The sequence below is a fragment of the Emys orbicularis genome, chromosome 15 (assembly GCF_028017835.1).
Source record: "Emys orbicularis isolate rEmyOrb1 chromosome 15, rEmyOrb1.hap1, whole genome shotgun sequence".
NCBI lineage: Eukaryota > Metazoa > Chordata > Testudines > Emydidae > Emys > Emys orbicularis.
This window is the reverse complement of record NC_088697.1, coordinates 34,311,882-34,336,288: the sequence shown is the minus strand read 5'-3', so window position 1 is coordinate 34,336,288 and position 24,407 is coordinate 34,311,882. Positions and strand designations below refer to the sequence as shown.

The window sequence follows — 24,407 nt, the reverse complement described above, 5'->3', positions numbered from 1 at the left end:
CACACATGACTCTACTTATAGTGGTAGGTGTGGGTACAGGCACTTTCAGTTGGGATGGGGGACAGGCACAAGGGGTGCAAGCACCCTCGATGGAGGGAGTGGAGGAGGCACTTGGGCTGTGGGCACCCTGGAAGGCTTGCGGGGAGGCCCACAGGCACTCCTGGTGGGGGAGGCATGTAGGGCACAGAGGTTTATTGGTTGCTTTCTCTTTTTGCAGGTGTTTTGACCAAAGGGAAGCAGCAGCAGGGACTTGGAGCTCCCTCCACTGTCGCTGCCAGAAGTTTTAGCCAATCAAATGCACCCTGACAATAAACTGACCAATCATGGAAAGACAGGTAACAGCGGCACCCAGTCTCAGCACCATAATGTGAGCCAAGGACCCACCTGCAACCTGGGGTCTAAGGGCGTGGGGGCGGGAAATCATGGCAGCAAAGCCAATCAGATTTCTCCTGGCAACTCTGGACTGAAAAACAGCCAGAACGCTGTCCCAAACTTTGGGTCCTTGAAGGGCAAAGTGAAACGGGAACGAAGCATCTCGGTGGACTCAGGAGAGCAGCGGGAAGCCAGCACCCCCTCACTGGACACGGAATCGAAAGGTAATGCTCAAAAACCTTTGCCTTGGAGAGATTCTCTCTGAACTGTCCCTCGCATCCTAGTGGGAACTGGGTGTGGAGCAGCCAAGAGCCTTCCCTGCAGCCTGTGATCCTGCAGTGCCCATGCTGGGCTAGCTAGGAGCTCCCCGACTCAGCCTGTGCTCCTGCACCCTTGGGCTGCCCTCTCCCTGCAGGTGGTGCTGGGACTGGAATAACTGTGAGCTCACTCATGGCCTGTGTTCCTACACTACTCCTCACAGCACCTTCTGCTGGGGAATGCTTGGATTGCACTGGTTGGCAGCGTCACCCCAGACACCCTACATACCCCATACTGGGCTCCGTTTTGTACTTGCTTCTAGGGCCCTAGTGAGCTGCAGCATGTCATCAGGATTTGTGGTGAAAATCCCCTAATAGTGCAGATTCCAAGCACAGAACTGAGACAGGTTTTGTTAATTGTCTAATTGCTGTTGCCAAAGATCTGACTCTTTGTGGTGCCCTTGCAGCTGTTTTGTTTCTGCCCAGCCTTAGTTAGAGGGAGTTGGTGTGAGGGTCGCTGGTTGAAGAGTTAGTGGTTTTGTTTGCAGTGGATGACTTCTGAGTTAAATCACATGGTTTCTGGAAAAGGGCTGAGTCAGCACTTCCTGACCGTTGGCTTCCCTGTTCTAACCAGCCTCCCACAGCTTGTTGGGCCCTGCAGAGCACTGTGCCAAAGGGCTGCATGTGACACTCACCACAGCAGACCTGGGAGCATTTTGCCAGTGAGTTGCAAAGTGAGAACCTCAGGCAGTATCCTTGGTTCCTCTTAGGGGCCATCTTTACACCTGGTAGCCTGGAGCTGCTCTTTCCAGGAGTAGCACTGCTGCTCTGGCCCATATTCCAGCATGTCTCATGATCAAAGATCTGTTTAGGCTTCTATAGGAACATAAAAACTGGCGGGCTGGCTTGGACCAGAGCTGCATCCAGCCCAATGTCTTGTCCCTGACCATGGCCAGCGCCAGCTGCTTCAGAGGAAGGTGCAAGAAACACCATTATAGATTATGTCCTGCTTAAAAGGAAGGTTTCTTCCTCAGTGACAGTGGGAGGTTGGCTAATGCCCTGGAATGTGAGAGTTCATAGCCCTAGCTAATGGGATGGGAATGTTCTCATTATCCATGTAAATGTTCAATCCTTTATTGAATCCAACTATGCTTTTGGCTCAGTGTACTGAAGCATTGATTTGAACAGGTGAATTATTAAAATAACTCAGTCTAGAATGCCGGAATCTCCTATATAAGTTCTTTGGCCTCCCAATTCAGCTACAGCTCACTGATGTCTATCTTGAATCTGGCCTCTAAACACTGTTCTGTGTAAGAGCTCAATGAGGGAGTGATGTCTTGGGGGTTACAGCAGAGGACTGGAAGTCACCACTCCTGGGTTCTATTCCTGGCTCTGACACTGACACCCTGTGTGACTTTAGGCAAGTCTTTCCCCCATCTCTGAGCCTCAGTCTATCCCTCTGTGTAATGGGGACAATACCCAGTCTTGCAAACTGCTTTGAGATCTTCAGAGTACAAGTGTCATAAAATGGCAGGGTATTATGGCACCAATCCCTCAAATGGCCCTAAATCTCCCTTCCATTTCCACCCCTGGAAATCTCTGCCCCGCAACCTTGGGCTTAGTGCCAAAGCCTTCCCTCACTCGCATCAGGAGCCAGGTAGCATTTGAGTATATGTAGGGCCCTACCAAATTCACAGTCTGTTTTGGTCCATTTCACAGTCATAGGATTTTAAAATAATAAATTTCATTATTTCAGCTATTAAATTTGAAATTTCACAGTGTTGTAATTGTAGGGGTCCTGACCCAAAAAGGAGAGGTGTGTGTGTGTGTGTGTTGCAAAGTTATTGTAGGGGGATGTGGTTCTGCTACCCTTACCTGTGCTGCTGGTGGTGGTGGCATTGCCTTCAGAGCTGAGCAGCTGGAGAGCGGTGGCAGCTGGCTGGGAACCCACTCTGAAGGTAGCACCACCAGCAGCAGTGCAGAAGTAAGCATGGTATGGTATTGCCACCCTTACTTCTGCACTCCTGCCTGCAGAGCTGGGCCTTCAGTCAGCAGCTGCCACTCTCCAGCCACCCAACTCTGAAGGCAGCAGCACAGAAGTACGGGTGGCATGGTATGGTATTGTCACCTTTATTTCTGCATTGCTGCTGGCGGGGCGCTGCCTTCAGAGCTGGGCACCCAGCCAACAGCCGCCACGCTCTGGCTGCCCAGTTCTGAAGGCAGCGCAGAAGTAAGGGTGGCAATACTGCGACCCCCCCCCCTGCAACTCCCTTTTAGGTGAGACCCTCAATTTGAGAAATGTTGGTCTCCCCTGTGAAATCTGTATAGTATAGGGTAAAAGCACACAAAAGACCAGATTTCGCGGCCCGTGACACGTTTTTCATGGCCGTGAATTTGGTAGGGCTCTAGGTATATGGATTCCTTTCAAAGAATAATAAAGTATCTCGTATTCCAAGCTGCTTGTGTTTATAGAGCTGCAGCCTGAGATTCATCCTCTGAGGCAGTTGGCGAGGATGCTTACTAGCAAAGATATGTGCAGAGCTCTCTCTCCTGGTCACATGCCATGGATGGGCTGATGTGAATACAAGGCTCCACCCCCACCCTTAACCCCCTCCAAAAAAACCCATGGATGCTGGGTTGGCAATGCTGATCCTTGCTGTGTGTTACTCTTTCCTCCTGCCTGCTGGGTGGTCTTGGACACCTGTGGAACTGATTTCCAGGGATGCTGTGAAGGCCAAAAGTATAACTGGGTTCAAAAAAGAATTAGATAAGTTCATGGAGAATAGATCCAAAACTGGCTATTAGCCAAGATGGTCAGGGTCACAACCCCACATTCTGGGTATCCCTAACTCTCTGACTCCCAGAAGCTGAGACTGGACGACAGGGGGATGGATCATTTGATAATTGCCTATTCTGTTCATTCTGTGCCTCTGAAGCACCTGGCACTAGCCATTGTCGGATTACAGGATGCTGGGCTAGATGGACTTGGTCTGACCCAGTATGGCCGTTCTTATGTTCTGATGATGGTGGAACGGAACAGGCCAGGTTCCGAACGTGACAAAACCCTGGGAGAGGGACGCACTGCTCTCCCGCCTGTTGCCTTGTTGAGAGACCATTGAATCCATGAGGCAGGAAGCCATCTCTGGGGCAAAAGCTACATCCCTGCCCCAGTGCAGCATGTACCTGTTGCTTTGGCCTAGCTGAGCTTCTATGGTTGTTTTTTTGCAATCATGTCCCTGCCCCCCCCCTTCCCCTTTAATTCTGCTCTGATTGGAACTAGTTGCCATTTTCTGGGGGCAGGAAAGGGTGGTTAGTAATTTTTCTTGTATGAAAACTAGTGGTGCATCTCTCCCTGCCAGTCACCATACACGGCTGCAGATTCAGGCCTCTGGGGAGAGAGTCTAAATGCTGAGGCCAAGATGTCAAGGGATAGCGCTCATTGTGTCTGGCTGGGAGGAGAGCTGGGGAATGTGAACCCCATGCAGGGAGGGGAGTTAGAGCAGGAGCAATAAGGGAGAAGAACTTGGCTGAGACTGAGAGGGGAAAATTTGGGCTGGATGCCAGGAAAGTGCCCACGCAGTGAGATGGCTCAGGCTGGGGAATCGTCTCCCAAAGGGAGGGTAGGAGCCCCATTGCTTGGCACATTTCTGCTACTCAGGGCAAACCTCTGGATGGGACCCTGCTGGGAACAATTCTGCTGCAGCCAGCAGGGAGATGGGAGTTGACAGGCCTCTAATGAGCCCCCATGTCAGTCTGTTGTGCCAGACTGAGCTCTTGTGAATGGCAGAGACGGCTGGTATTGACTGAGGTTTCCTGATCAGCACTCCAGCAGCAGCTTTGCCTCCCCTGGCTAATGTCTGGGTCGCAGCTCCAGGATGGTGCTGGGGCTCCAGCAAAAGCTTCCGGATCCCTGACAAACAATCTCACGCTGTTTTAAACAGTTCTGTGGCAGCAGATTGGACCCAGCTCAGGCTGTGATCCCATCCCCCCCCATAGGTGAGGAATGACTGCATTGGAGAACGGGTCCTGGTAGCAGGCTCCCAGCCTGGGCTCTGACTGCTAAATGCCTCTTTGCAAAGCCATGCTAGCAGGGCCTCACCCACAGCACAACCAGGGCCTTGCTGCAGGCACATCACAGTTCAGCCAATGGTCTCTGGGCAGAGATGGAAATGCTGCTTCCAAGTTGTGCACTGTAGGAGGGAGACTCGATGCAAGTCCTGCACTATTTGGGGATAGCAGGGCTTCTGACCCACGTAGGGCTGTTCAGTCATTGGGCAGGAGTCCACATGGCTCCATGCTGGGTGGGATTGCTGTGGTTTAGTGCAAGAAGCAGATAGAGGCTGGTTGTCAGGGCCAGGGTGACGTCTGTCACAGGGAGCTGAACTCTTGTACATCTGCCCCTCTGTTCATTGGACTCCCCCGGCTGGTTTTGCTAGCATGACCCTAAGTGCCAGGAGATGGTGGGGCAGAGCCCCAGCCTACTCAGTCCATGGCTGTGCCCTGGCACTCTCCGCTTTCTGACAGGTTCTATCCCATTGCAGGTGAGGTGGCTCCCCGCAGCAAGCGTCGGTGTGTGCTGGAGAGGAAACAGCCATACAGCGGGGACGAATGGTGCTCAGGCCCGGACAGCGAGGAGGACGACAAACCCATCAGCAGCACACACAGTGAGTATCCCCTCCCCAAACAACCCCGAGATCACTGCATGCCTAGTTCCTGCCCTGGTATCTGTCAGAGACGGCAGCGATGGCAACCAAAGGCTCCCAGAAGAAGCTGTCTGCTGGCTTAACAGGGCGCTTGGTGAGGCGTGTGTTGATGCTGCAGGGTTGTGGTATTGCATACAGTGTGGGTATATTGTGAGGGAGGTGTGGTGTGGTGCTCTGCAGGTGGATTTTGTGCAGTGTGGTTTAGGTGGTGGTGTGCTGGAGGATTGTTGAATGCAGTGTGAGGGTAGGAGGGGTTGGTGTGTGATATGGGACTGGATCCGTCCCCCAGCCCTCTTGGCCCTGTCTCCACGAGGGGACATTCCCCCCCAACCCCCATGACAGGTGGGCTGGCCACGCTGGGCTGTTGTGCATGGCTGGCACTGACTTGGCTTCAGTGCTGTTTTGCAGGCCAGTGGGCATGCACAGAGTTCATCATGCTCTGTGAGCGCTGTGCTGCAGAGAGTGCCTCCCGCATGGATTTAGATCCCTGTTCACACTGTACTGTCGGACCATCCACTCTGGAGTCACTACAACCCTGCTTGCAGGCGGTTGTGCTCTGGCATCGAGGGAAATGCTCAGGGCCTGCCAAGAATCTGGACAGGGCTGAGTTAACCAGAGTGCACTGCACACTGCCTTAATTTCTGATCAAGGCTTTAAATCAAGTTAAAAGCTTGCTCTGAGGCCCTGACGGTTTTTATTGTAAGTCTCTGGGGAATGGTGATGTTTTATCAATAGGTTTCATGTGACTTTTAAGCCTCCGCTTCCTCATTTCCCCCATCTCGGTCCTCCCTCCCCACCCATTGGAATCTCATATGTTAAAAAAAGTGTCATTTTGTGTTTAGCTGGAAGCTGAGGCACTTCCCTAGGCCTAATAAATAGCACAGTGATCTGACATGTCTGTGTGGGGGTGGGTTGTGAACAAACTGAAGGTCCCTCCTGCCTTCCAGAAACAGGAAAATCCTTTGATTTGTTGCATTTTGAATTCAACTGTTTTCAAACTGTGGAAGTGAAAATATTTTTGAGGCAGCTGGGTCAGGTCCATTTGGGTCCATCCTTCACATTCTCACTCTTCATCCTGCCAATGGCTTTCCCAACAGACAAGTTCCCCAGCTGCTGGAAGAAAAAGCTAGATTTGTTTCCCTGGATCGATCTATCCCATTCACTTCCCTTTCTCTCCAGAATTGTGTTTAAATTCTGCTCACAGCAACTGGAACATGGTAAAGTCATTAAGAAAAGTGTGAAGCTAAGAGTTTGTGAATCAGAACAATTGCCCCTAAAATGATAGAGGAGATTTTCCTAGATCAATATTCATGATGGTTTGTATTTCTTAAAACTCCAGACGCTTTTAGCCATGAGTACCTCCCCCACACCCTCTCTGACCCAGGCTCCCAATTTGACATAAGGGACTCACGTTGTTATCTTCTCCATCCACATAGCTGCAATCTTAGCTTTCAGTAAAAAGACTGTACAGGGTAAAGACTGGTTTGCCACATACTCTGAAGGATGCTTCCAGTTATTGAAGCAAAATGCATGCTATATATCCACTACAACATGAACCCCTCTCCTGAAATATGTGCTAACCTCAGAATAGCCAAGAGCACATTGCAACAAAAATCAAGGCAACGTGCTCAATCGTACTGGCTCTCTCTCTCTCTCTCTCTCTCTCTCTCTCTCTCTCTCTCTCTCTCTCTCTCTCTCTCTCTCTCTCTCTCTCTGTGTGTGAAAAGATACAAATGTCCTTTGAGAATGGAGATCTAAGAGGATGATGGAATCAAGAAAGCAATAGTACCTTCAGCCAGAAAGCTTGCCCACTCAAATCTCTTAATGGAGACGACATCATCAACAGAAGCAAATAGATGCAGTATCACAAGCTCTAGTCACATGAAACCACTCTTTCTGAAGCAGCGCTAAATGCAGTCCCCAGGCTTCTATATCAAACTCTTTGATAGTCTGAACCGTCTATAAATGAGCTTGAAAAGGCAATCACCTCCCTAGTACCAGGAAAGGCTACAGGAAAAGAAGGAATTCCAGCTGAAGTACTGGAATAAGACTTAAACATCTGCCCAATGTCTTGTTTGCCTGGTGGAGGGAAGGAGGGGTATTGCAAGACATAAATGATGCCAACATCATAATGCTGTATAAAAACAAAGGAGAATGGAGTGATTGCAAAAACTACAGAGGAATCTCTTTCCTTAGGATTGCTGGTAAGGCATTCGCACAGGTCAACCTCAAAAGACTTCAGGTTCTTGTTGAACGCATATATTCAGAGAGTCACTGTATCTTCCATGCCAGTAGATCAGCTATCCACATAGTCTTCATTAAGGCCGCTACAAGAAAAGTGTCAAGAACAAGGAAAAGCTCTCTACATGGCTTTCATAGATCTTACAAAGGCTGTTGACCTGGTCAGCAGAATGGGTCTTTTCCAATTGCAAGAGAATTTGTTGCACCTCCTCCCCCACCCACAGTCCTCCTCAGTCTAATTCAATCTTTCCACAATGGCATGAAGGCTACAGTCCAATATGACGACGATCAAGCTGACTGCTTTGTAATCCACAGTGGTATTAAACAGAGATATGTTTTGGCACTAACACTTTTCGATATATTCTTCTCTCTGCTGCTTTGTCATGCTTTCTCATCTAGCACTGAGGGTGTACGGACAACACTTCAACATTGCACATATAAGAGCTAACAGCAAAGTCAAACACCTGCTGATAAGGGAACTTCTTTGTGCTGACAGCGCACTGTTTGCCGCACACAGTGAAGAGGACCTTTAGCAACGTGGCAGTAGCTTTGCACTAGCTTGTGACAAATTAGGGGGGAGGGATAGCTCAGTGGTTTGAGCATTGGCCTGCTAAACCCAGGGTTGTGAGTTCAATCCTTGAGGGGGCCACTTAGGGATCTGGGGCAAAATCAGTATTTGGTCCTGCTAGTGAAGGCAGGGGGCTGGACTCGATGACCTTTCAAGGTCCCTTTCAGTTCTAGGAGATAGGATATCTCCATTTAAAAAAAAAAAAAAAAAATTTGGACTAATCATTGGTCTAAAGAAGATCATGATTATGGCACACATGTGTGGACTGCACCAAAAGTTTTAATAGCTAGTACCATGCTAGAATTTGTCACAAGCTCTGCTATCTAGGATCAACTGTTCTGGATAACCTACCTCTATATGATGAGCTTAATTCTCACATTGGAAAGGCAGCCACCAGACCCACACCAAGGTATGGGTCTACCAGCTGTGCATTTTAATTACACTGCTGTATAGTGGCAAGATTTGGACCACCTACAGTGGACATGAGTAGGCTAAACACCTTCCACACCCATTGTCGTCTTCATATTCTAAATATCAAGTGAGAAACCAAAGTTTCTGACACCAAAGTACCTGAGAAAGCAAAATTGCCAAGTCTAATCACTATTCTTAAACACAGTTGCTGGCTTTGTCATCTGCAATGGATAGATGATGGGCGCATTCGGAAGGATCTCCTGTATGGAGAATTTGTGGATGCTCCAAGGCCACTGGGCCAACCTAGGCTCAGGTTCAAGGATGTTTCCAGGAGTGACTTCAAAGCTTTTAATATAGACGCTACAGGGTGGGACGATGCAGCTAACAGGCTATATTGGTGGGCTGCCCTGCACCAGGGAGTCAGAGGCTGAAGAGATGTGGTTGAGGGAGAGGAAAGTGAAGACAGCAAAGCACAGCAGCCTCAAAGTCTTAGTAGTGCACTAGCTTCCTCTTCTGGCCTTGCGCCTTCTGCCTGCATTATTTATGGCAAAGACTGTTGCTCAAGAATTGGATGGTTTAGCCACTTGCAGTGTTGCAGCACAACACACAGTAACTGAACTTATTTGGCTGTTTCACTGTCAACTTTCAAGGCTGCCATTCCATGTTAATGCTTCATAAAGTTGTATGGGAGTCTGACTATCTTTGCTGCAGGAAAGTTGCCAGTTGGAAATGCGCATTTCTGCATCACCCTAGAGAGAGGATCCTCCCCCCTGCTGTGCAGGCCTACAGCTGGGTGCAGAGCAAGGCAGGCAGGCAGTACAAAGAAAATGGACAGGCATACAAGGAGCTGCAGAGTTGCCCTTGTGTCTGACTCAGTGCAGTGCAAACAAACAAGGGCTTACAGCAAGTTGCTGTTCAAGGCTCCTCCCTTTAGATCACTGGGTTTGAGGCAGTATAGCCCAGGGCACTAGGCTGGAAGTCAGGACTACTGGGTTCTCTTCTTGGCTCTGCCACAGATTCACTGGGTGACCTTTGGCAAGTCACTTCTCATCTGTGCCTCAATAGAAAGGGATAACGCTGCCCTGCCCTTTACAAAGCACTCTGTGATCCATGGGTGAAAGGTGCAAGGTAAGACTAACTGCTATTTCTGAGGCTCGCTGTAAGCAGATTGTCAGGATGCTGCCATGTGTGACAAGCTGGAGAACAAATGGCCATTCTCCTGTTTAAAATGGCTGGATTTTAACAGTTCTGCATAGAATTTTGCCAACTCAGGCACCATGATCCCCATAACATGGGGAGGAGTGAGCCTTCCTCAGACTGCCCCCATGACCGAGACAAGAGCCTGGTTCCCCTCCCAGCACAGAGACTCTAGGGAGTCTTGCTCAGAGACAGAGGGTAGTCTGGACAGTGCACAGAGGAAGCTCTGGGTGAATCCTGGCCTTGAACCATTCCGGCCTCATCCTTTATTTAATGCCAGAGCCTTGTAGTTCACATGAAGGTGCAGTAGCTCTGCATTCCCAGTCAAGTTCAGGGCCTGGGGGGATGAGTGTGGCTGTGGCTTCGAGGGGGCTTTGTGCAGGTGGAAGTGCTAATGCAGAATATCTACTAACTACCCTCCAGCTGTCCATAGGGCGCTGTGCAAATGCAAAGCACTAAGTGTTGTTGTTAATTACAATTATTATTAATATTAAGTAGGAGTATTATTAAATAATTGATAGTGATTAATTATTATCACTCCAGTGTGCCGTGTTCCCGGAGTGTCTCTCTGGAAATTGCCCTGGAAGGGGAAGGCTGCGGGTGTTTGGGGCCGATCACTCACCAGGAGGGAAAATGAAGGGGAGGAACTAAGCCACTCCCTGCTCCTCACATCTCTCTGGGAGGCTGTAGATATCCAGGCCCAGAAAAATCCCTGTTGTGTGCTGCCATCTGCTGGAGGCTGGGGGAATGCATAGCCCTGCCCTGCTGGCGGGAAGATGCAGGAGGGAGGCCCTGCTCCCCAACACATGCGTTTTTTGTTCTTTCCTGTGTTTTGTAAGGGGATAAACTTCAGGGTAGAATGTTAGACCAAAGAGACTGAATCCTCTCCTCACACGCACCTCTGACACTGCCCCACAATCCTGATACTCAGACTCCCTGCTACTTCCGTCCTGGGCTCCCTTGACACGCACAGCTCTGCCAGTGCCTCTCATTCCCAGCTTGCAGATCCCACTATCCCAGCCCCAGGCTCCCCCACACCATAGGCAGCTTTGCCAGTTCCCCTCAATCCTGACCCCCCAGACTCCTGTTATTCCAGCCCTGAACTCCTGTGTTATACCCACCTCACTCTGGTAATTGCCCTTAGTCCAGACATTCAATGTGTGCTGTTTAGCTCTGGCATCCTGCGCGGTGCTTCCCAGCAGTTTGTCTTATGCTGATTGTTGGTAACAGCTGCTCTCTCCTGTGCCCTCTGCAGACTGTAATGTAGCAGATCCTGCAATGTCCACAGCCCCGCAGCTTGGTCCTGGGTCCAACCCGCTGCCGAACCTGAATGAGACCACTTCTTCCAATGCACCACATGGCACTGCTCCTGGCCTGCGACCCGATGCTGGGGGCAGTGGAGGTGGTGGTGCCGGAAAGCAGCCTTCCCAGTTTGTTTACGTCTTCACCACTCACCTTGCTAACACGTAAGCGGTAAACCCCTGTGTCCTCCCCAATCCTCCCCATTGGCTCTGGCCACTTGGATTGTTTTACCACAGCTGTCTCCTACATGCTGCAGTTAGCACTGCAGCCTCTGGAGAAGGTGGGGACTGGAGGTTCCCTGGGTTGCCCCTAGCATGACCTCTCCCCTCACCCCCCAATCCACATTCTCCCTAGCATAGTTGTCAGCTGCTGGTGGAGAGATTTCATCTTAAATGTGAGCTGCCTCCTGGTAGTGCCCTAGCCCTGCCAGCTGCAACAGGAGCCACAGAGTGCATTTGGCCAGATGTATAATAAAAGGTCATAGGAGCACTGAAACACGTGTTGGCTGCTGCCAGAGGCAGGATACTTGGTTAGATGGATTAGTGGTGTGATCTGGAAGGGCCCTGGGAGAACAGATTGCAGTGGGAGGCACTGGGTGCTAACGCTCCAGATTACTGGGTGCCCTTGACTTGCTCCCTTCATTGCAGTATCTCAACCGCTGATTCTCGGGGAACATATAGCTTTAGAGTGCCTGCTTAGGTCATAGCTAGAGTCCTGTGAAATTCTTTTTATTTTTTATCATTTTTCCTTTTATTTTTCGGGAACTTTGTGCTGTTTTATCCATGTGGGAGGGGCTGTGTCCTGCCCCCAGGAGAAGTGGGAGGCCCTGAGGGGGCACAGAGCGAGCCTGCCCCACACTCACCCCATTGCAGCAGCTCCTATCCTGCAGGACCTCCCCACTCTGAGTGTTGAGACCTGGCACACGGCATCACAGTGCTGCTCAGATTTGGCCCAGCTGCCCCTCCATCATGAGGACCGGGGTGTGGCTAGGCCAAATTTCAGTGAGTGGTGCTGCAACATCATCTGCTAGGTCACAATGCTACTCACTCAGATTTGGTCCGGCTGCACTCCCCCATCCCTTCCTGTTATGATGGCAGAGGGATGGCCAGGCTAAACCTGAGCAGCATTGTCACCCTGTGCGCCAGGTCACAAAGCCCAGTGCAAGGAGCTGGGCCCAGCCCCTGCTGTACAGTGATTTTTTTCATTTGATAGTTGTTTTTGCTTTTATTTTGTGTTATTTCACATTTGCAAAGAACATGGGGTTCTAGTCCTAGCATATCCCAGTGTCACCCTCCCAGGCTATATCCCTCTGGCAGCACACAGCAACCAGTGCAGAGTCCAGCACAATGCACAGTTCAGGGGGTGGGGAAGGGGAAATTGCAAGGCAGATGTTTTCCTGTCAGAGAGATGCCCTGAGATCTGTGCAGAAGACGGGGAAGTTCAGTGCCAACTCTCCTCTGAGATTCCACCATGAGCCCAGGGGGCTTGGGCATTCCACTAGGGGGCCAGCAGGCAAAGGGAGCCCTGCTGGGAGTTCTGAGCCTGTGGACCCAGGTTGTTGCTAAGTATTTCTGGCTTGACACTTTGCTGTTCTTGACTGGCTGCTCTCTCTCTTAGTGCCGCAGAAGCCGTCTTGCAGGGGCGAGCAGACTCCATCCTGACCTATCATCAGCAGAATGTACCCCGGGCAAAGCTAGACCAGGTATGGCTGGGTATGAGCCAGACACTCCTGTCTGTGCATGCTGCTGGCTAATGTCCTCATGGCCAGTCACACCCTGACCCCACTTGCAGCTCACATTCTTTCAAGGGGGATGGGCTCAGTTGGCTCTTGTGGGGATTCAAGGCTCGAAGCCCACCCAAGGTCTGGGGCTACACACCTGCCTTACGTGTTTCTTGCTGACTTTGGCTTCCCCTTTCTCTCACAGGCTCCGGCTCCCAAGGTACTGGGAGTCGCCGAGCAACTGGCAGTTAACCCACCTGCCTCCAGCACTCCACAGTCCCAGCCCCCAGCATCGCAGGGCAACCAGGCACAGCCTCAGCCCCCCCCAGCACAGCCCCCCCCACCCCAAAGCATCAGTCAGCAAGCTCTGCCTGCACCAACTACCCTACCCCAGGAAGGGACGGGAGAGGACATTCGGCGGGACCTGACTCCCAACTCTGTGGGAAATAGCAGCGGCAGCACCCAGCCAGGGAGCAACCACCCCAACACGCCCAACGCCTCCACCAACCCGATGCAGCCTGGGCAGGTGGACTCTTCTAGTGCTTCCAGCTCTAACTTACTGGGGGATGGTGCCAGTGCTGGGGCAGGCGGAAATGGGCAGGTAGTGCTGGGCCCCAGGAACCCCATGAACTCAGAGGGGCTCTCTAAGGAGCAGCTGGAGCACCGGGAACGCTCCCTGCAGACCCTGCGGGACATTGAACGCCTGCTGCTGCGCAGCGGTGAGGCCGAGCCCTTCATGAAGTCCAACCAAAGTGCTGGTGAGGGTGGCCCCACTCCCCAGCCGCAACCCCCACCCACCCAGCCACCCCTCCCACCTGCGGGCATGAAGAAGTATGAAGAGCCCCTGCAGTCCATGATTTCACAGACGCAGAATCTGGGGGGCCCCAACTTGGAGCATGAGGTCCCCCACCACCCAGGCTCTGACATGGGGCAGCAGATGAACATCATGATGCAGCGGCTGAACCAGGACAGCCTGACGCCAGAGCAAGTGGCCTGGAGGAAGCTGCAGGAGGAGTATTATGAGGAGAAGCGGCGGAAGGAGGAGCAGATCAGCATCCATGGTCGACCCATGCAGGAGATGATGATCCCACAGTCCATGGGTGGCATGATGATCCGGGGGCCACCACCACCCTATCACAGCAAACCAGGGGAGCCGTGGCCTCCAGGGATGGGCAACCAGCTAAGGGGGCCCATTGAGGTCCAGGACCCCATGCAGATGAGGGGAGCACCCCCCTTCCCAGGGCCAAGGTTCCCTGGAAATCAGATGCAGAGGGTCTCTGGCTTTGGCGGGATGCAGAATGTGCCCATGGATGCCCTTGGGCCCATGAATGCTATGCAGCGGCCAGTCAGGCCTGGCATGGGATGGAATGATGATATGCCTCCAATAGGAGGCCCAGGGAACTTTCCACAAGGGAGCCTGCCCTATCCTTCAGGGCAAGGGGACCCTGAGCGGTTCATGAACCCCCGAGCCAGGGAGGAGATCCTGAGGCACCAGCTGATGGAGAAGCGCCCGGTGGTGATGCAGAGGCCCATGGGGATGTCTGGCAGCTCCATGAGCCAAGGTTTGGAAATGGAGAGGATGATACAGGCTCACAGGCAGATCGACCCGTCCATGTTCCCTGGACAGATGCCAGGAGAGAGCCTAGGTGGCACACCCATAGGTATGGACTTCACGGGTACCCGGGGGATATTGAGCCCACCCATGAGCCAGTCGAGCCTCCGAGACATGGATGCGCCCATGGGACCTGGGAACCTCAACATGAACATGAATGTCAACATGAACATGAACATGAACCTCAATGTCCAGATGACCCCACAACAGCAGATGATGATGTCGCAGAAAATGAGGGGCCCTGACATGATAGGCCACCAGGGCATCAGCCCTGAGGATCTGGCCAGGGTGAGGGCTCAGAATGGTAGTGGTGGCACAATGATGGGGGGGCCACAGAAGATGATGATCCCCTCACAGTTCCCCAGCCAAGGGCAGCAAAGCTTCTCAGGCGGGCAGGGCCCCTATCCCAGCATGCCCCAGGAGATGGGCAGTGCCCCAGACATGTTCAGCCCTGAACAGGGTGCCATGTCCATTGGGAACATCGGCGGCACAACCAGGCTCAGCCACATCCCTTTGCCGCCAGCTTCCAATCCCCCTCCCACCCAAGGGGGCAACCTAGCCAACATGCACCCGGCACCCTCACGGGGGCTGGGCCGCAGGCCCTCCGACCTCACCATCAACATCACCCAGATGAACTCCCCTGGCATGGCCCACCTCAAGTCCCCAACGCTCAGCCAGGTGCACTCACCGCTTGTCCCCTCCCCATCTGCCAACCTGAAGTCTCCCCAGACGCCCTCGCAGATGGTCAGCATGCCACCTTCCAACCAGTCTGGGCCCCTGAAGTCGCCCCAGGTGATGAGCTCCTCCCTCAACGTCAGGTCTCCCACCAGCTCACCAAGCCGCCTGAAGTCCCCTTCCATGGCCGTTCCTTCACCCGGGTGGGTGCCATCTCCCAAAACCACCTTGCCAAGTCCAGGAGTCAGCCAGAGCAAGCAGCCTATCAGCATGAATTCGTCAGCTTCCATGGGAGGGCTGGATCAGGGTAAGCTGTGCTAAACTGTGTATGTGAGTGGGATAGGGCCATAGAATTAAACCTGGTGCTCCAAAGGTCTCTGCACATTGCTGGTCACTCTCATAGGGCCCAATAATTCTGTGGCTTCCAGACCCATATTTTCCATATACTCAGACTAGTAGTGATTACGTGGCTATTTCCCTGCAGGGCAGTGGTGGGAACTTGCCTTCCCATAGCCAGCTCTCCCTGTGCTGGGATTTGGGGCCCAAATCTCTTTGATTTGGGGTTGGCGAGTGGGCATCTAGGGCCCATGGGGATGTCTGGCAGCTGGAAGTGCTGTGATAGCAGCCCAGTTCCTTTTCCAAAGGGATAGAACACACCATCTCCCTTTCTGTGCCATGCACCAGGCCTCAGGGCAATGTGGCTCAGCATCGGGAAGAAGGGAGCAAGAGCCTAGATTAGGGGAAATGCATACACCCTGGAGAGGGACTGCTCTTTCCTGGTGGGCTGAATGAGCCTGGCCTGCCCGACACATGCAAGCCTGCACTTGCTTCTTCTGGGGATTAATGCCAGTGATTTGCTGTGCCCCACCCCACCCCCTGATGCTGTGCTTTCTTATTCACAAGGAGGAAAACAGAGTAGGCAGCCTAACGTGCACTGTAGAGGTTTTGAGGGAGACATTGGACCAAATTAGAAATGGGGAGCCAGGATGCCAGCATTCCCAAATCCCTCTGCTGAGTGGCTCATGCTCTCCAGGGTTGGGTAGGGATGGAAAAATGGATTGATGGGAGACAGAGTCCTTAAACATGTGTCCTGACTTGAGGAAGTGCACTGAGAGGAGGGGACAGTGGGTGTGTGTCTGTCACTGAGCAAACCTGTCTTGGTGCATTCCAAGGGTTGGGGGGATTGCAAGATGTGTCTGGCCAATGCCCAGCTCCCTGCATTTCCTTGTGTTTCTTTTCTCAGGCCCCAGGTCCTGTTGTCTGGGGAGACATTTTTCAGGTAGATCAGAATTTAATCCAGTTATTTATGCAGGCAGCATTGTCTAATGGTCAAAGCAGAGTCTGAGAGTCAGGACTCCAGAACTCTAAGGCTTGCTCTGCCACTGTCACCTTGGGCAAGTCCCTTCACCTCTTGGTGCTTCAGTTTCCCCTGGCCCTGACTTGTGTCTTTCATTGTCCCTCTGATGATATGATAAGGATTCCCCATCCCCACTTTCTTTCTTCTACGGCCACTCATATAGGGGTAACAGGACGGGCTAGAAAGCAGGGTTCCTTTCTAGGTACTAGGGGGCTGGTTCACCTCTCTCCCCATGCCTTCTAGCAAGGTTAACACCTCTCCCCAGCAAACCCCCACCCCATTCCCCTGTACAAACAGGCTGTTCCCATCCATGCCTACTTGCTTGAGGAGGCCTTGGGTGAATGCAGAGCCATTGCCCACCAGGGTAATTTGCATCCTCACAATACACACTGAGTGCCGGAAACCTACCCACAGCTATATCTAGGGAAGGGATGTCAGGGTAAGGCCCCTGAGGTATCTAGTGCTGGAAGAACGGTTCCAGGTAGCCCTGCATGGTGCAGGCAGCATGTGCTCAGAGCTACTTAGTGCAGTGGCGTCAGTCCCATCTTGTACTCCACCCAGAGCGGATTGTTGGCCAGGCCACCAACTGCTGCATTTTTCTTACTCACGCTTGGCCTCCGCACACTTGACATGCACACACATGCCCCAGTTTCTGACTTCTTTGTGTTCGCTCTTGAAGTTACTGTGTATTTTGCCCCCAGGCATCCAGCGGGAACTTTAAAAAGAAGCAGGTAGGGGAAAGGGGCAAAGTTTTCTGTATCCAGGTCTAGAAAAAGGCCTCAAACTCAGTGCCTTCCCCTCAGCACCTGCCCCTCCCCTTCTTCAGTTCATGAGGGAAGGGCCAGAGCTTGGAAGTTGGGACTAGATCAGATCTAACTCCCCCATAGTTTGGGGTGTCTGGCTCTGGTGTCAACCATAGCAGGTGGTCCCAGCACAGAACTTCCCCAGAGTCCATAGGGGGTTTTGGTTGGGGGCCAGGCCTGGTTTAGGTCTATCACTGTTCCAAGCAGAGAATTGGGGATGCTGCCTGATGGGAGCAGGCTGCAGCTTGCAGGGAGCACTAAGCTGGTCTCTCTCTCTCTCTCTTGCTTGCAGGTTCACTCCCTCCTGGGCCTAGGAGCAGTTCCTCTGCGCCAGCCAGTAATCCCTCTAGCACCATGAATCCCAACATACCTTTTACTTCCTCTCCAGATCCATCCCCCTCCCAGAACCCCCTCTCGCTGATGATGTCACAGATGTCCAAGTATGCCATGCCCAGCTCCACACCACTCTACCACAATGCCATCAAAACCATCGCCACCTCTGATGATGAGCTGCTCCCAGACAGGCCTATGCTCCCACCAGGAAGCATGCCAGGTACGTTCTTCTGGGACTGTGTCTGCGCCAGCAGGGAGAGCAAGCTGGAGCTGGGCTTTATAGGGGTAACACTGGTCTTGTGGCTCACACACAGGCCTGGGAGGCAGAACACCTGGGTGTGGTTCTGATGCTCAGAGTGGAGATCAGGAATTCTATTCCCAGCTCTGCCACTGACTTCTTCTGTGGCTTTGGACAAGTCACTTAACTTGTCTGTTCCTGTTTCCCTATCCGTCCCTGCCTCTGTTGGAGATGGGGCTCAGTGCATTGATGACTAGAAAGTACCTTGGGGACATGTTGTAGAAAAGTGTGCTAATTGAGAGTCAGAATAGGAACAGACACATTTGGAGCTGCAAAGCAAGGAGAACAAAAGGGTTAATTGAGTTAGATGAGAGCATTTATCCTGTGGGGAAGAGAAGAGTCTGTTCCAGGCACAGGGAGAAGCCTGAGGAAGAAGTTGGACAAGGGAGAAGACTCAGTGAGCCCTCTACAGGGACAGGACAGGGTGTAATCCTTGTTGCGCACCATGCTGTGGAAGGATCACTCCTTTCCAAATGTATGACTTAATATAGTAGAGACTCCATGGCTGCATCCTTGCTGTGGCCTCTCAAAATGTCACAGAGGCAGCAGGTTAGAACCCAGGATCGCCCACTCCAAAAGCATTGGCCTGACCAACTGAGTTCAAGGAAAATTACTATCTGTTAGTAGTAGGGGGCCTTGACACACAGCAAGCAATTCCGATTCCAGCCAGCAGAGGGCAACAGTGCCATATACACACCAGCCAGTTAATTGCAGTATAATACAGTTGGGTTATTAATGGTAACTGTAGTCACTGTAAGTCCACCAGCATGCTAGAGGTACAGGTTATTGCAAGGGTTACATCTCCTTAGGTGAGACATAGGGATGTCAGGTCTGAGGTATGGGTGTCTTAGCCTGTCCTGAGTGTCTTGATGAGTGTCTTGGGCTCCCAGTGTTCTCACTAGCACAAATAAAAGCAATGGAGCCCGTCCAGCTGTCCTGCATTCAGGTGTAACCAAAGGCCTTGGGGAAACTCTAGCTCCCTGGATACTATTGACTAAGCTCCTTAAATGGAACTGCTGAGCTGGCTTCCCAGGCTGGTTTCCCAGCTTGCTGCAGCTTTGCAAAGGCATTGGGTGCTTCCAGAACCTGGTGCGAAGCTGGCAAGTGTTTGTTTGCTTGGCATTGGCAGATGTGGTGCTGTTCTGCCATCTGCTTCTTACTGACTGGCCAGGGCCAGCTGCTGCCTTTTCCATGTGCCATTGATCTGCCTGGCAAACATAGCGAGCACAGGAGACACTAGAGTTTCTAGCCCAGCACACAGCCAAGATCAGCTGGGGGTAAAACAGATAATGGGAGATGCAGCGTTCATGTGGGTTACATGTACATCCCCATGCCCGGTGGGGATGATGTAACACCCCCTAGATCTTACTTATCTCCCTATCCTCTTTGTCATCTCCTCTCTGCCCCCACATGCCCAGTGTTCCTCCCTCAACCATCTGCTGAGTGTTGTCTCTGGGATGGCAGCCCATGCTCTAGTACTTGGCCACTCCCCTTGTTTGAGTCCTAGACCTAGGTTTCCAGGAACCATGTTTGCCCTGCTTTGAGGAGGGAGGGGGCTGTGACCATTGGGATGCCCTTAAATTTCCCCCTCCCACCAGAGATGTCCCATCATCACTACTATCTCCAGCCCAGAGCTCTGCTGTGTAGGAAACCTCAGATGGTCTCAGCAGGGTATGTCCCAGTGGAATGGGAAAGCCTGAGCGGGGACTGGGCTATCCAGTCCATGCAGGGTCCCAGTGCCTGCACAGTCAGAGCTGAGAGAGAGGCATAATCTGAGAACTCCTTAGTTCTGATTTCAGAAAGTCTTTCTGACCTCCACAGTGGGAGGCCCACACCTCCCTCCCATGCTGGCTGTGAGCCTTGTGTAAGCCAGGCAGTGCTAGGCGCTAGGTGGGTAGCTGTGCTGTCCTTCTCAGTATCCACCACTGGGGGGCACGTTGGAGCTGCACAAAGGTTGCCAACTAATGGCTGTGCTGAGGGTGTTCCTTGTGCTCAACACAGTAGAGAGGTTGCTGTGCTGTACTGTCCCAGCCTGCGTAGCAACAGAGGGGAACAGGATTGTCTGGGCTGGTAAGAGCCACAAGCCCCATGTATGGCCAATGACCGACTGAGTCTTGCGGTAACATCCCTTGAACCCCTATTCCCTGCCTGCACTAGGCCAGCTCTGAGGTCTGGAGCAGCTCTCATCAGAAGCAGCAGCACCTACCAGCGGGCCCTCTTAAGGCAAGTCTACGCTGCATCTGGGAGTGAGACTGCCAGCTCGGGTCCACAGACTCACGCTAGCACTCTAAAAATAGCTGTGTAGACGTTATAGCGTGGGCGGGAGCTCAGGCTCTGATGCCTGGGGTGGGCTTGAGAGCCAAGCTCCAGCCACAGTAGCAACTTTGAAGCACCATCTACACCGCTATTTTTAGAATTCTAGCACGAGTCTGTGGCCCCGGGCTGGAGGCTGGCTCCCAGATGCAGTGCTGATGTGCCGTTACCGCCTCAGTGAGAGAGGGAGGGGCTGGCCTCCCAAGCATGTGCTCTGTGGTGCTCACCTCTCCCCTGTACAGCCTAGCACCTGGCTGGTATGGGGCAGGGTGTGATGCTGCCATGGCAATGAGGTGCTGGGTGAGGGTACTGAGCAGGTATCAGGTCTGACAGCAGAGTCCCCTGGGCTTAGGGACTCTTTCGCTGACCTTACTGCCCTGATGGACCCTCCATGGCAGACCCTCTCCATGGGTCTAGCAGTGAGAGCAGAGCTGGGCCAGGTTTGAACACTCCAGGGAACCTGGCTGGAGCTGATCTCAGCTTAGATGCTGATTTCAATGGAGAGAGCTGCTAGCACCAGGGACATACTCTCTGCATGCGGTGGGAGGAGGTGCATGGGTATTGAGTTAACTCTCCTTCTCCCCTTCATTAGGTATCACAGGAAATCAGCCAAATCAACTGCACTTGAACTCAGTGGGGCCTGCATCCTCACAGAGTCCCATGGGGATGAACTTGCCTGGCCAGCAGCCACTCTCCCATGAACCCCCCACGTCCATGATGTCCTCGCCGAATCCCCTGGGCGCCAACATTCCGATGCACCCTGGTGCGCAGGGGGCGGGTGTGCCCCCCCCAAACCCCATGATGCTGCCTCCAGGGCCCCAGGACTCCTTGAACCAGCCCTGCGGCCCTGTGCCAAACAATTCTCAGATGATCCCTTCCAACCAGCTGGTGTTCCCCCGCATGCAGCAGCCCCACAATGCCATGCAGTCTCCAGCTGCGGGTATGCCCATGACACCAGGAGGTGGGGGAGGGGCAGGGATGCAGCAACATTACCCGCCCGGGATGCCCTTGCCACCAGAGGACCTTCCCTCCCAGCAGCCTGGCCAGATGCCCCCCCAGCAGCACATGCTGGGCAAGAACATCCCTCCTCGGATTGGAGATCCCTACCCCCCTGTGCTTCCGGGTGTGGCTTCAGTGCTGAATGACCCTGAGCTCAGTGAGGTCATCCGCCCCACACCTACGGGCATCCCTGAGTTTGACCTCTCCAGGATCATCCCTTCAGAGAAGCCAAGCAGCACCTTGCAGTATTTCCCCAAGAGTGACAGCCAAGCACCGAAATCACAGCCTTCCAACCTCCACCTCATGAACCTGCAGAACATGATGGCTGAGCAGCCACCCACGCGGCCAGGCATGAGCACTCCCAGCCTTCCAGGGCAGCAGGGCATGCAGCGGGGACTCAACATGTCTATGTGCCACCCTGGACAGGTGTCCATGCTGGGCAGGACAGGTATGCCACCCCAGCAAGCCATGATGGGGAACAGCATGCACCAGGGCATGATGTCCCCCCAGCAGAGTCTGATGGCCCAGCAGAATTTCATGCTGATGCAGGCTAAGCAGAGGAGCATGTCTGTGTCAGGGGAAATGTACGCCCAGACGGGCCATATGATGTCGCCGCAGGGCTCCCTCATGGGGCCCCCACCTCAGCAGAACCTTATGGTCACACACCAGATGAGGCAGAGGAGTGTTTCACTGGACAGCCAAATGAGCTACATCTCTGGGCCTGGAAACATGGCGAACCTGCCTTTCTAATCATGTCCTGAGGGGCAAGGGCCGATTGTAGAAACTTTTTTTTTAAACCTTTATTTGGATTAGGGTCGGGAGGCTGGGGCCTGTGGGGGTGCGGAGGGGGGATGTTTTTCATATTGGATTTGCCTCTATAAGGAAAACCAGATGTGCAGTAAAATTGATGTGAATCCTTTTTGGGGGGCGGGGGTATTATTATTTTTGAAACCCAAGTGGTGACCGGGGGCTTCCAGACCCTACGGCAGTTTGTAAAATCTTCCTTTATTTTTTCCTCGTAGTGTGGGTTTTCTTTGTTTTTTTGTTTTGTTTTAAAGAACAACCAAAACGTACAACAAGATTTTGAATGAGCTGTAAATAGGGCTGGGAAAGGCAGAAACTTGTGCTGGTTTTAAATTGTCTGTATTTCTGTGTTTTAATAGAAGCCTCAATTTTCTGTTTTAAAACAACAACAAAACTTTTTAAAAAATCAATGTACGAGGGTTTAAAACTCTTGCAGAGGGGGTTCTAGGGGAGTGGGAGGAGGTGAGAGTGGGTATTGAGAGAGCCCTCTGCAAAAGAGCCTCTTTGCCAGCCCCACATCATTCATGCATCAGAACAGCTTGTGTGCGGGGATGCATGGTTTTGAACAGACATATATACACATCTTAGATCCTGATTCTGCAGTCAGACCCTCTGGGCCTGTACTCGATTCAGGGGTGCACCCAGTCATATGGATCCACCTGCAGGATTGGAGCTGCTGAGATGTCTATAAAACAGTGTTGGTTGTGGGAGTCGCTGTTTGGTGGTTGGGATTGATAGTGGTCTTTATCTGTCTCTGCTACATGGTGAAGCTGCTGGTAGCATGAGCAAGGAGAGGGCCCAGTTGTTTAGTTTAGGGAAGGGTGGGGGTCTGATCCCACTCTGCAAGTAACAAGTAACTGGACCATGAGGCCTCCACCCAATCATGACACTCCCTGCTCCCCTCTCCATCCCCAGATGTTCTGTGTGATGTGTGCATGTCGCTGTGGAGTGGAGATAGCAGAATGAACACTGGGATTTCTGACTGGCTGATTTCATCCTGTGCTTCCTGGATGTGTTGTGCAGAGGCCAGGAGGGAACTCAAGACACACACAGACACCCCCCCACCAAAGCATCCCATACTCCTTGTTGGCTCTGCTCCCACTTACATGAGTTCATGCATCTCACCCTGCTGCACTATGCCCCTTGCCTTCTTTACAGTCCTTTGCCTCCGAAGTGCACGCATTTCTGTGGGAGAGCTAGCCTGATGCATAAAAGCAGGCATTTTATGGTAAAGGTTCTCCAAGCATTTTCTCAATCTGGGAATCCCAGACTCCTCCATGAAAGGCCCTAGAGGCCAGCAGTTGTAAGGCCACCTTTATACCCTGAAACCACCTGCAGCAGCCCTGCTCTCTACTATGGATGTGCAGCCTGTAGAGACATCAGGTCCTTGCATGCAATACTCCACCTGGATACAAGAGGCCTCCTGCTCAGATTGAGCTGATGTTTTTCTAAACGAAGCTCTAGTTCAAACAGTAATTTATTCAGGGAAGTTCCATGGCTTGTGTTATACAGGAAGCTTGACTAGATGATCACAATGGTCTCATCTGGTCTTAGAATCTATGCTGGGAGATGTCTCCTCCACAGGTCATTCCATGTTACTCATAGGAGCAGCTGGGACTTCATTTCCACCACTGCTGTAGGCTGCTTAAAGCAAGGACTGCAAGCATAAGTTTCGTGGGGGGGAGTGTCCCCATGCCTGGCACCCCCTTCCTGCAGAGAGTTCTTAGTGTGCTATGACAGCTTTTTGAAGGGAGGTTGGAGATAATCAATGTGTGCATGCAGTCTCTGTGGATTGCAGGAAAATATTCTAAAAAATGGATCCAAATGACCATGGGGCACCCTAACCTACCACCAATTTGAGGTTTATCTCAGAAAAGCCAGCCTTTTTGTTGCCCCTCTCATAGCAAAGGGGCCCCTTCTCCAAGCACCACAATGGAGGAGAAATAAAGCTTCTGCACCGAGAAGTTGAGAAGCACTGCATGAAATGTGAACCTTCTGTTTGTGGTTCCAAGAGTGAATCTGTTAGCAAAGGCTGCTGAACTGCACCAGCCCAACAGTCTCTTAGGCCAGATCCCAATGGGCTGAAACCAAAAAGTTTAGACAGAAACATTCCCAAGTTTGAGGGTGTTTTGTGGGAATGGGGCTGGCTGGGAAGTCTGGATCCAAACCCGGTACAAGGGTGTTGAGCTCTGGTCTTTTGCTTTGGGCCTGTGTCTAGGGACCATGAGTGTGGCTCTCAGAACAGCAATGGGCTAAAACCAGAGGCACTTTTCCAACTCTGTCCCATTTGGTAAAATGGGAACAACCCATTGCGTTGCCCATCTCTGCCTGGGACAGTCCCCTGCCCTGTCGAAGGGCCAAGAGGGCTGTCCCCTCCACCTCCCACTCTAAGTGCACTCAGGCACCTTGCTTTTTAACCGGGGTGGTTGTTTACCCATTTCA

At 52.3% G+C, this 24,407-nt stretch overlaps 1 protein-coding gene across 1 annotated transcript; it reads left to right on the top strand.

Annotated features, from left to right (window-relative positions):
* The first annotated feature begins 295 nt into the window (after window positions 1–295).
* BCL9L (BCL9 like) lies at window positions 296–21,911 on the top strand. Its single transcript, XM_065417270.1, has 7 exons — window positions 296–596; window positions 5,171–5,293; window positions 11,005–11,215; window positions 12,669–12,753; window positions 12,977–15,365; window positions 17,511–17,771; window positions 20,755–21,911. The coding sequence occupies exons 1-7, from the start codon at window positions 296–298 to the stop codon at window positions 21,909–21,911; spliced, it is 4,527 nt and encodes a 1,508-aa protein (XP_065273342.1).
* The last annotated feature ends 2,496 nt before the right edge of the window (window positions 21,912–24,407 follow it).

Coding starts and splice junctions, on each gene's coding strand:
- BCL9L (XM_065417270.1), top strand. CDS start 296: ATGCACCCTGACAATAAACTGACCAATCATGGAAAGACAGGTAACAGC. Junction 597..5,170: donor ACTGGACACGGAATCGAAAG/GTAATGCTCAAA, acceptor ATCCCATTGCAG/GTGAGGTGGCTCCCCGCAGC. Junction 17,772..20,754: donor CCCACCAGGAAGCATGCCAG/GTACGTTCTTCT, acceptor CCCCTTCATTAG/GTATCACAGGAAATCAGCCA.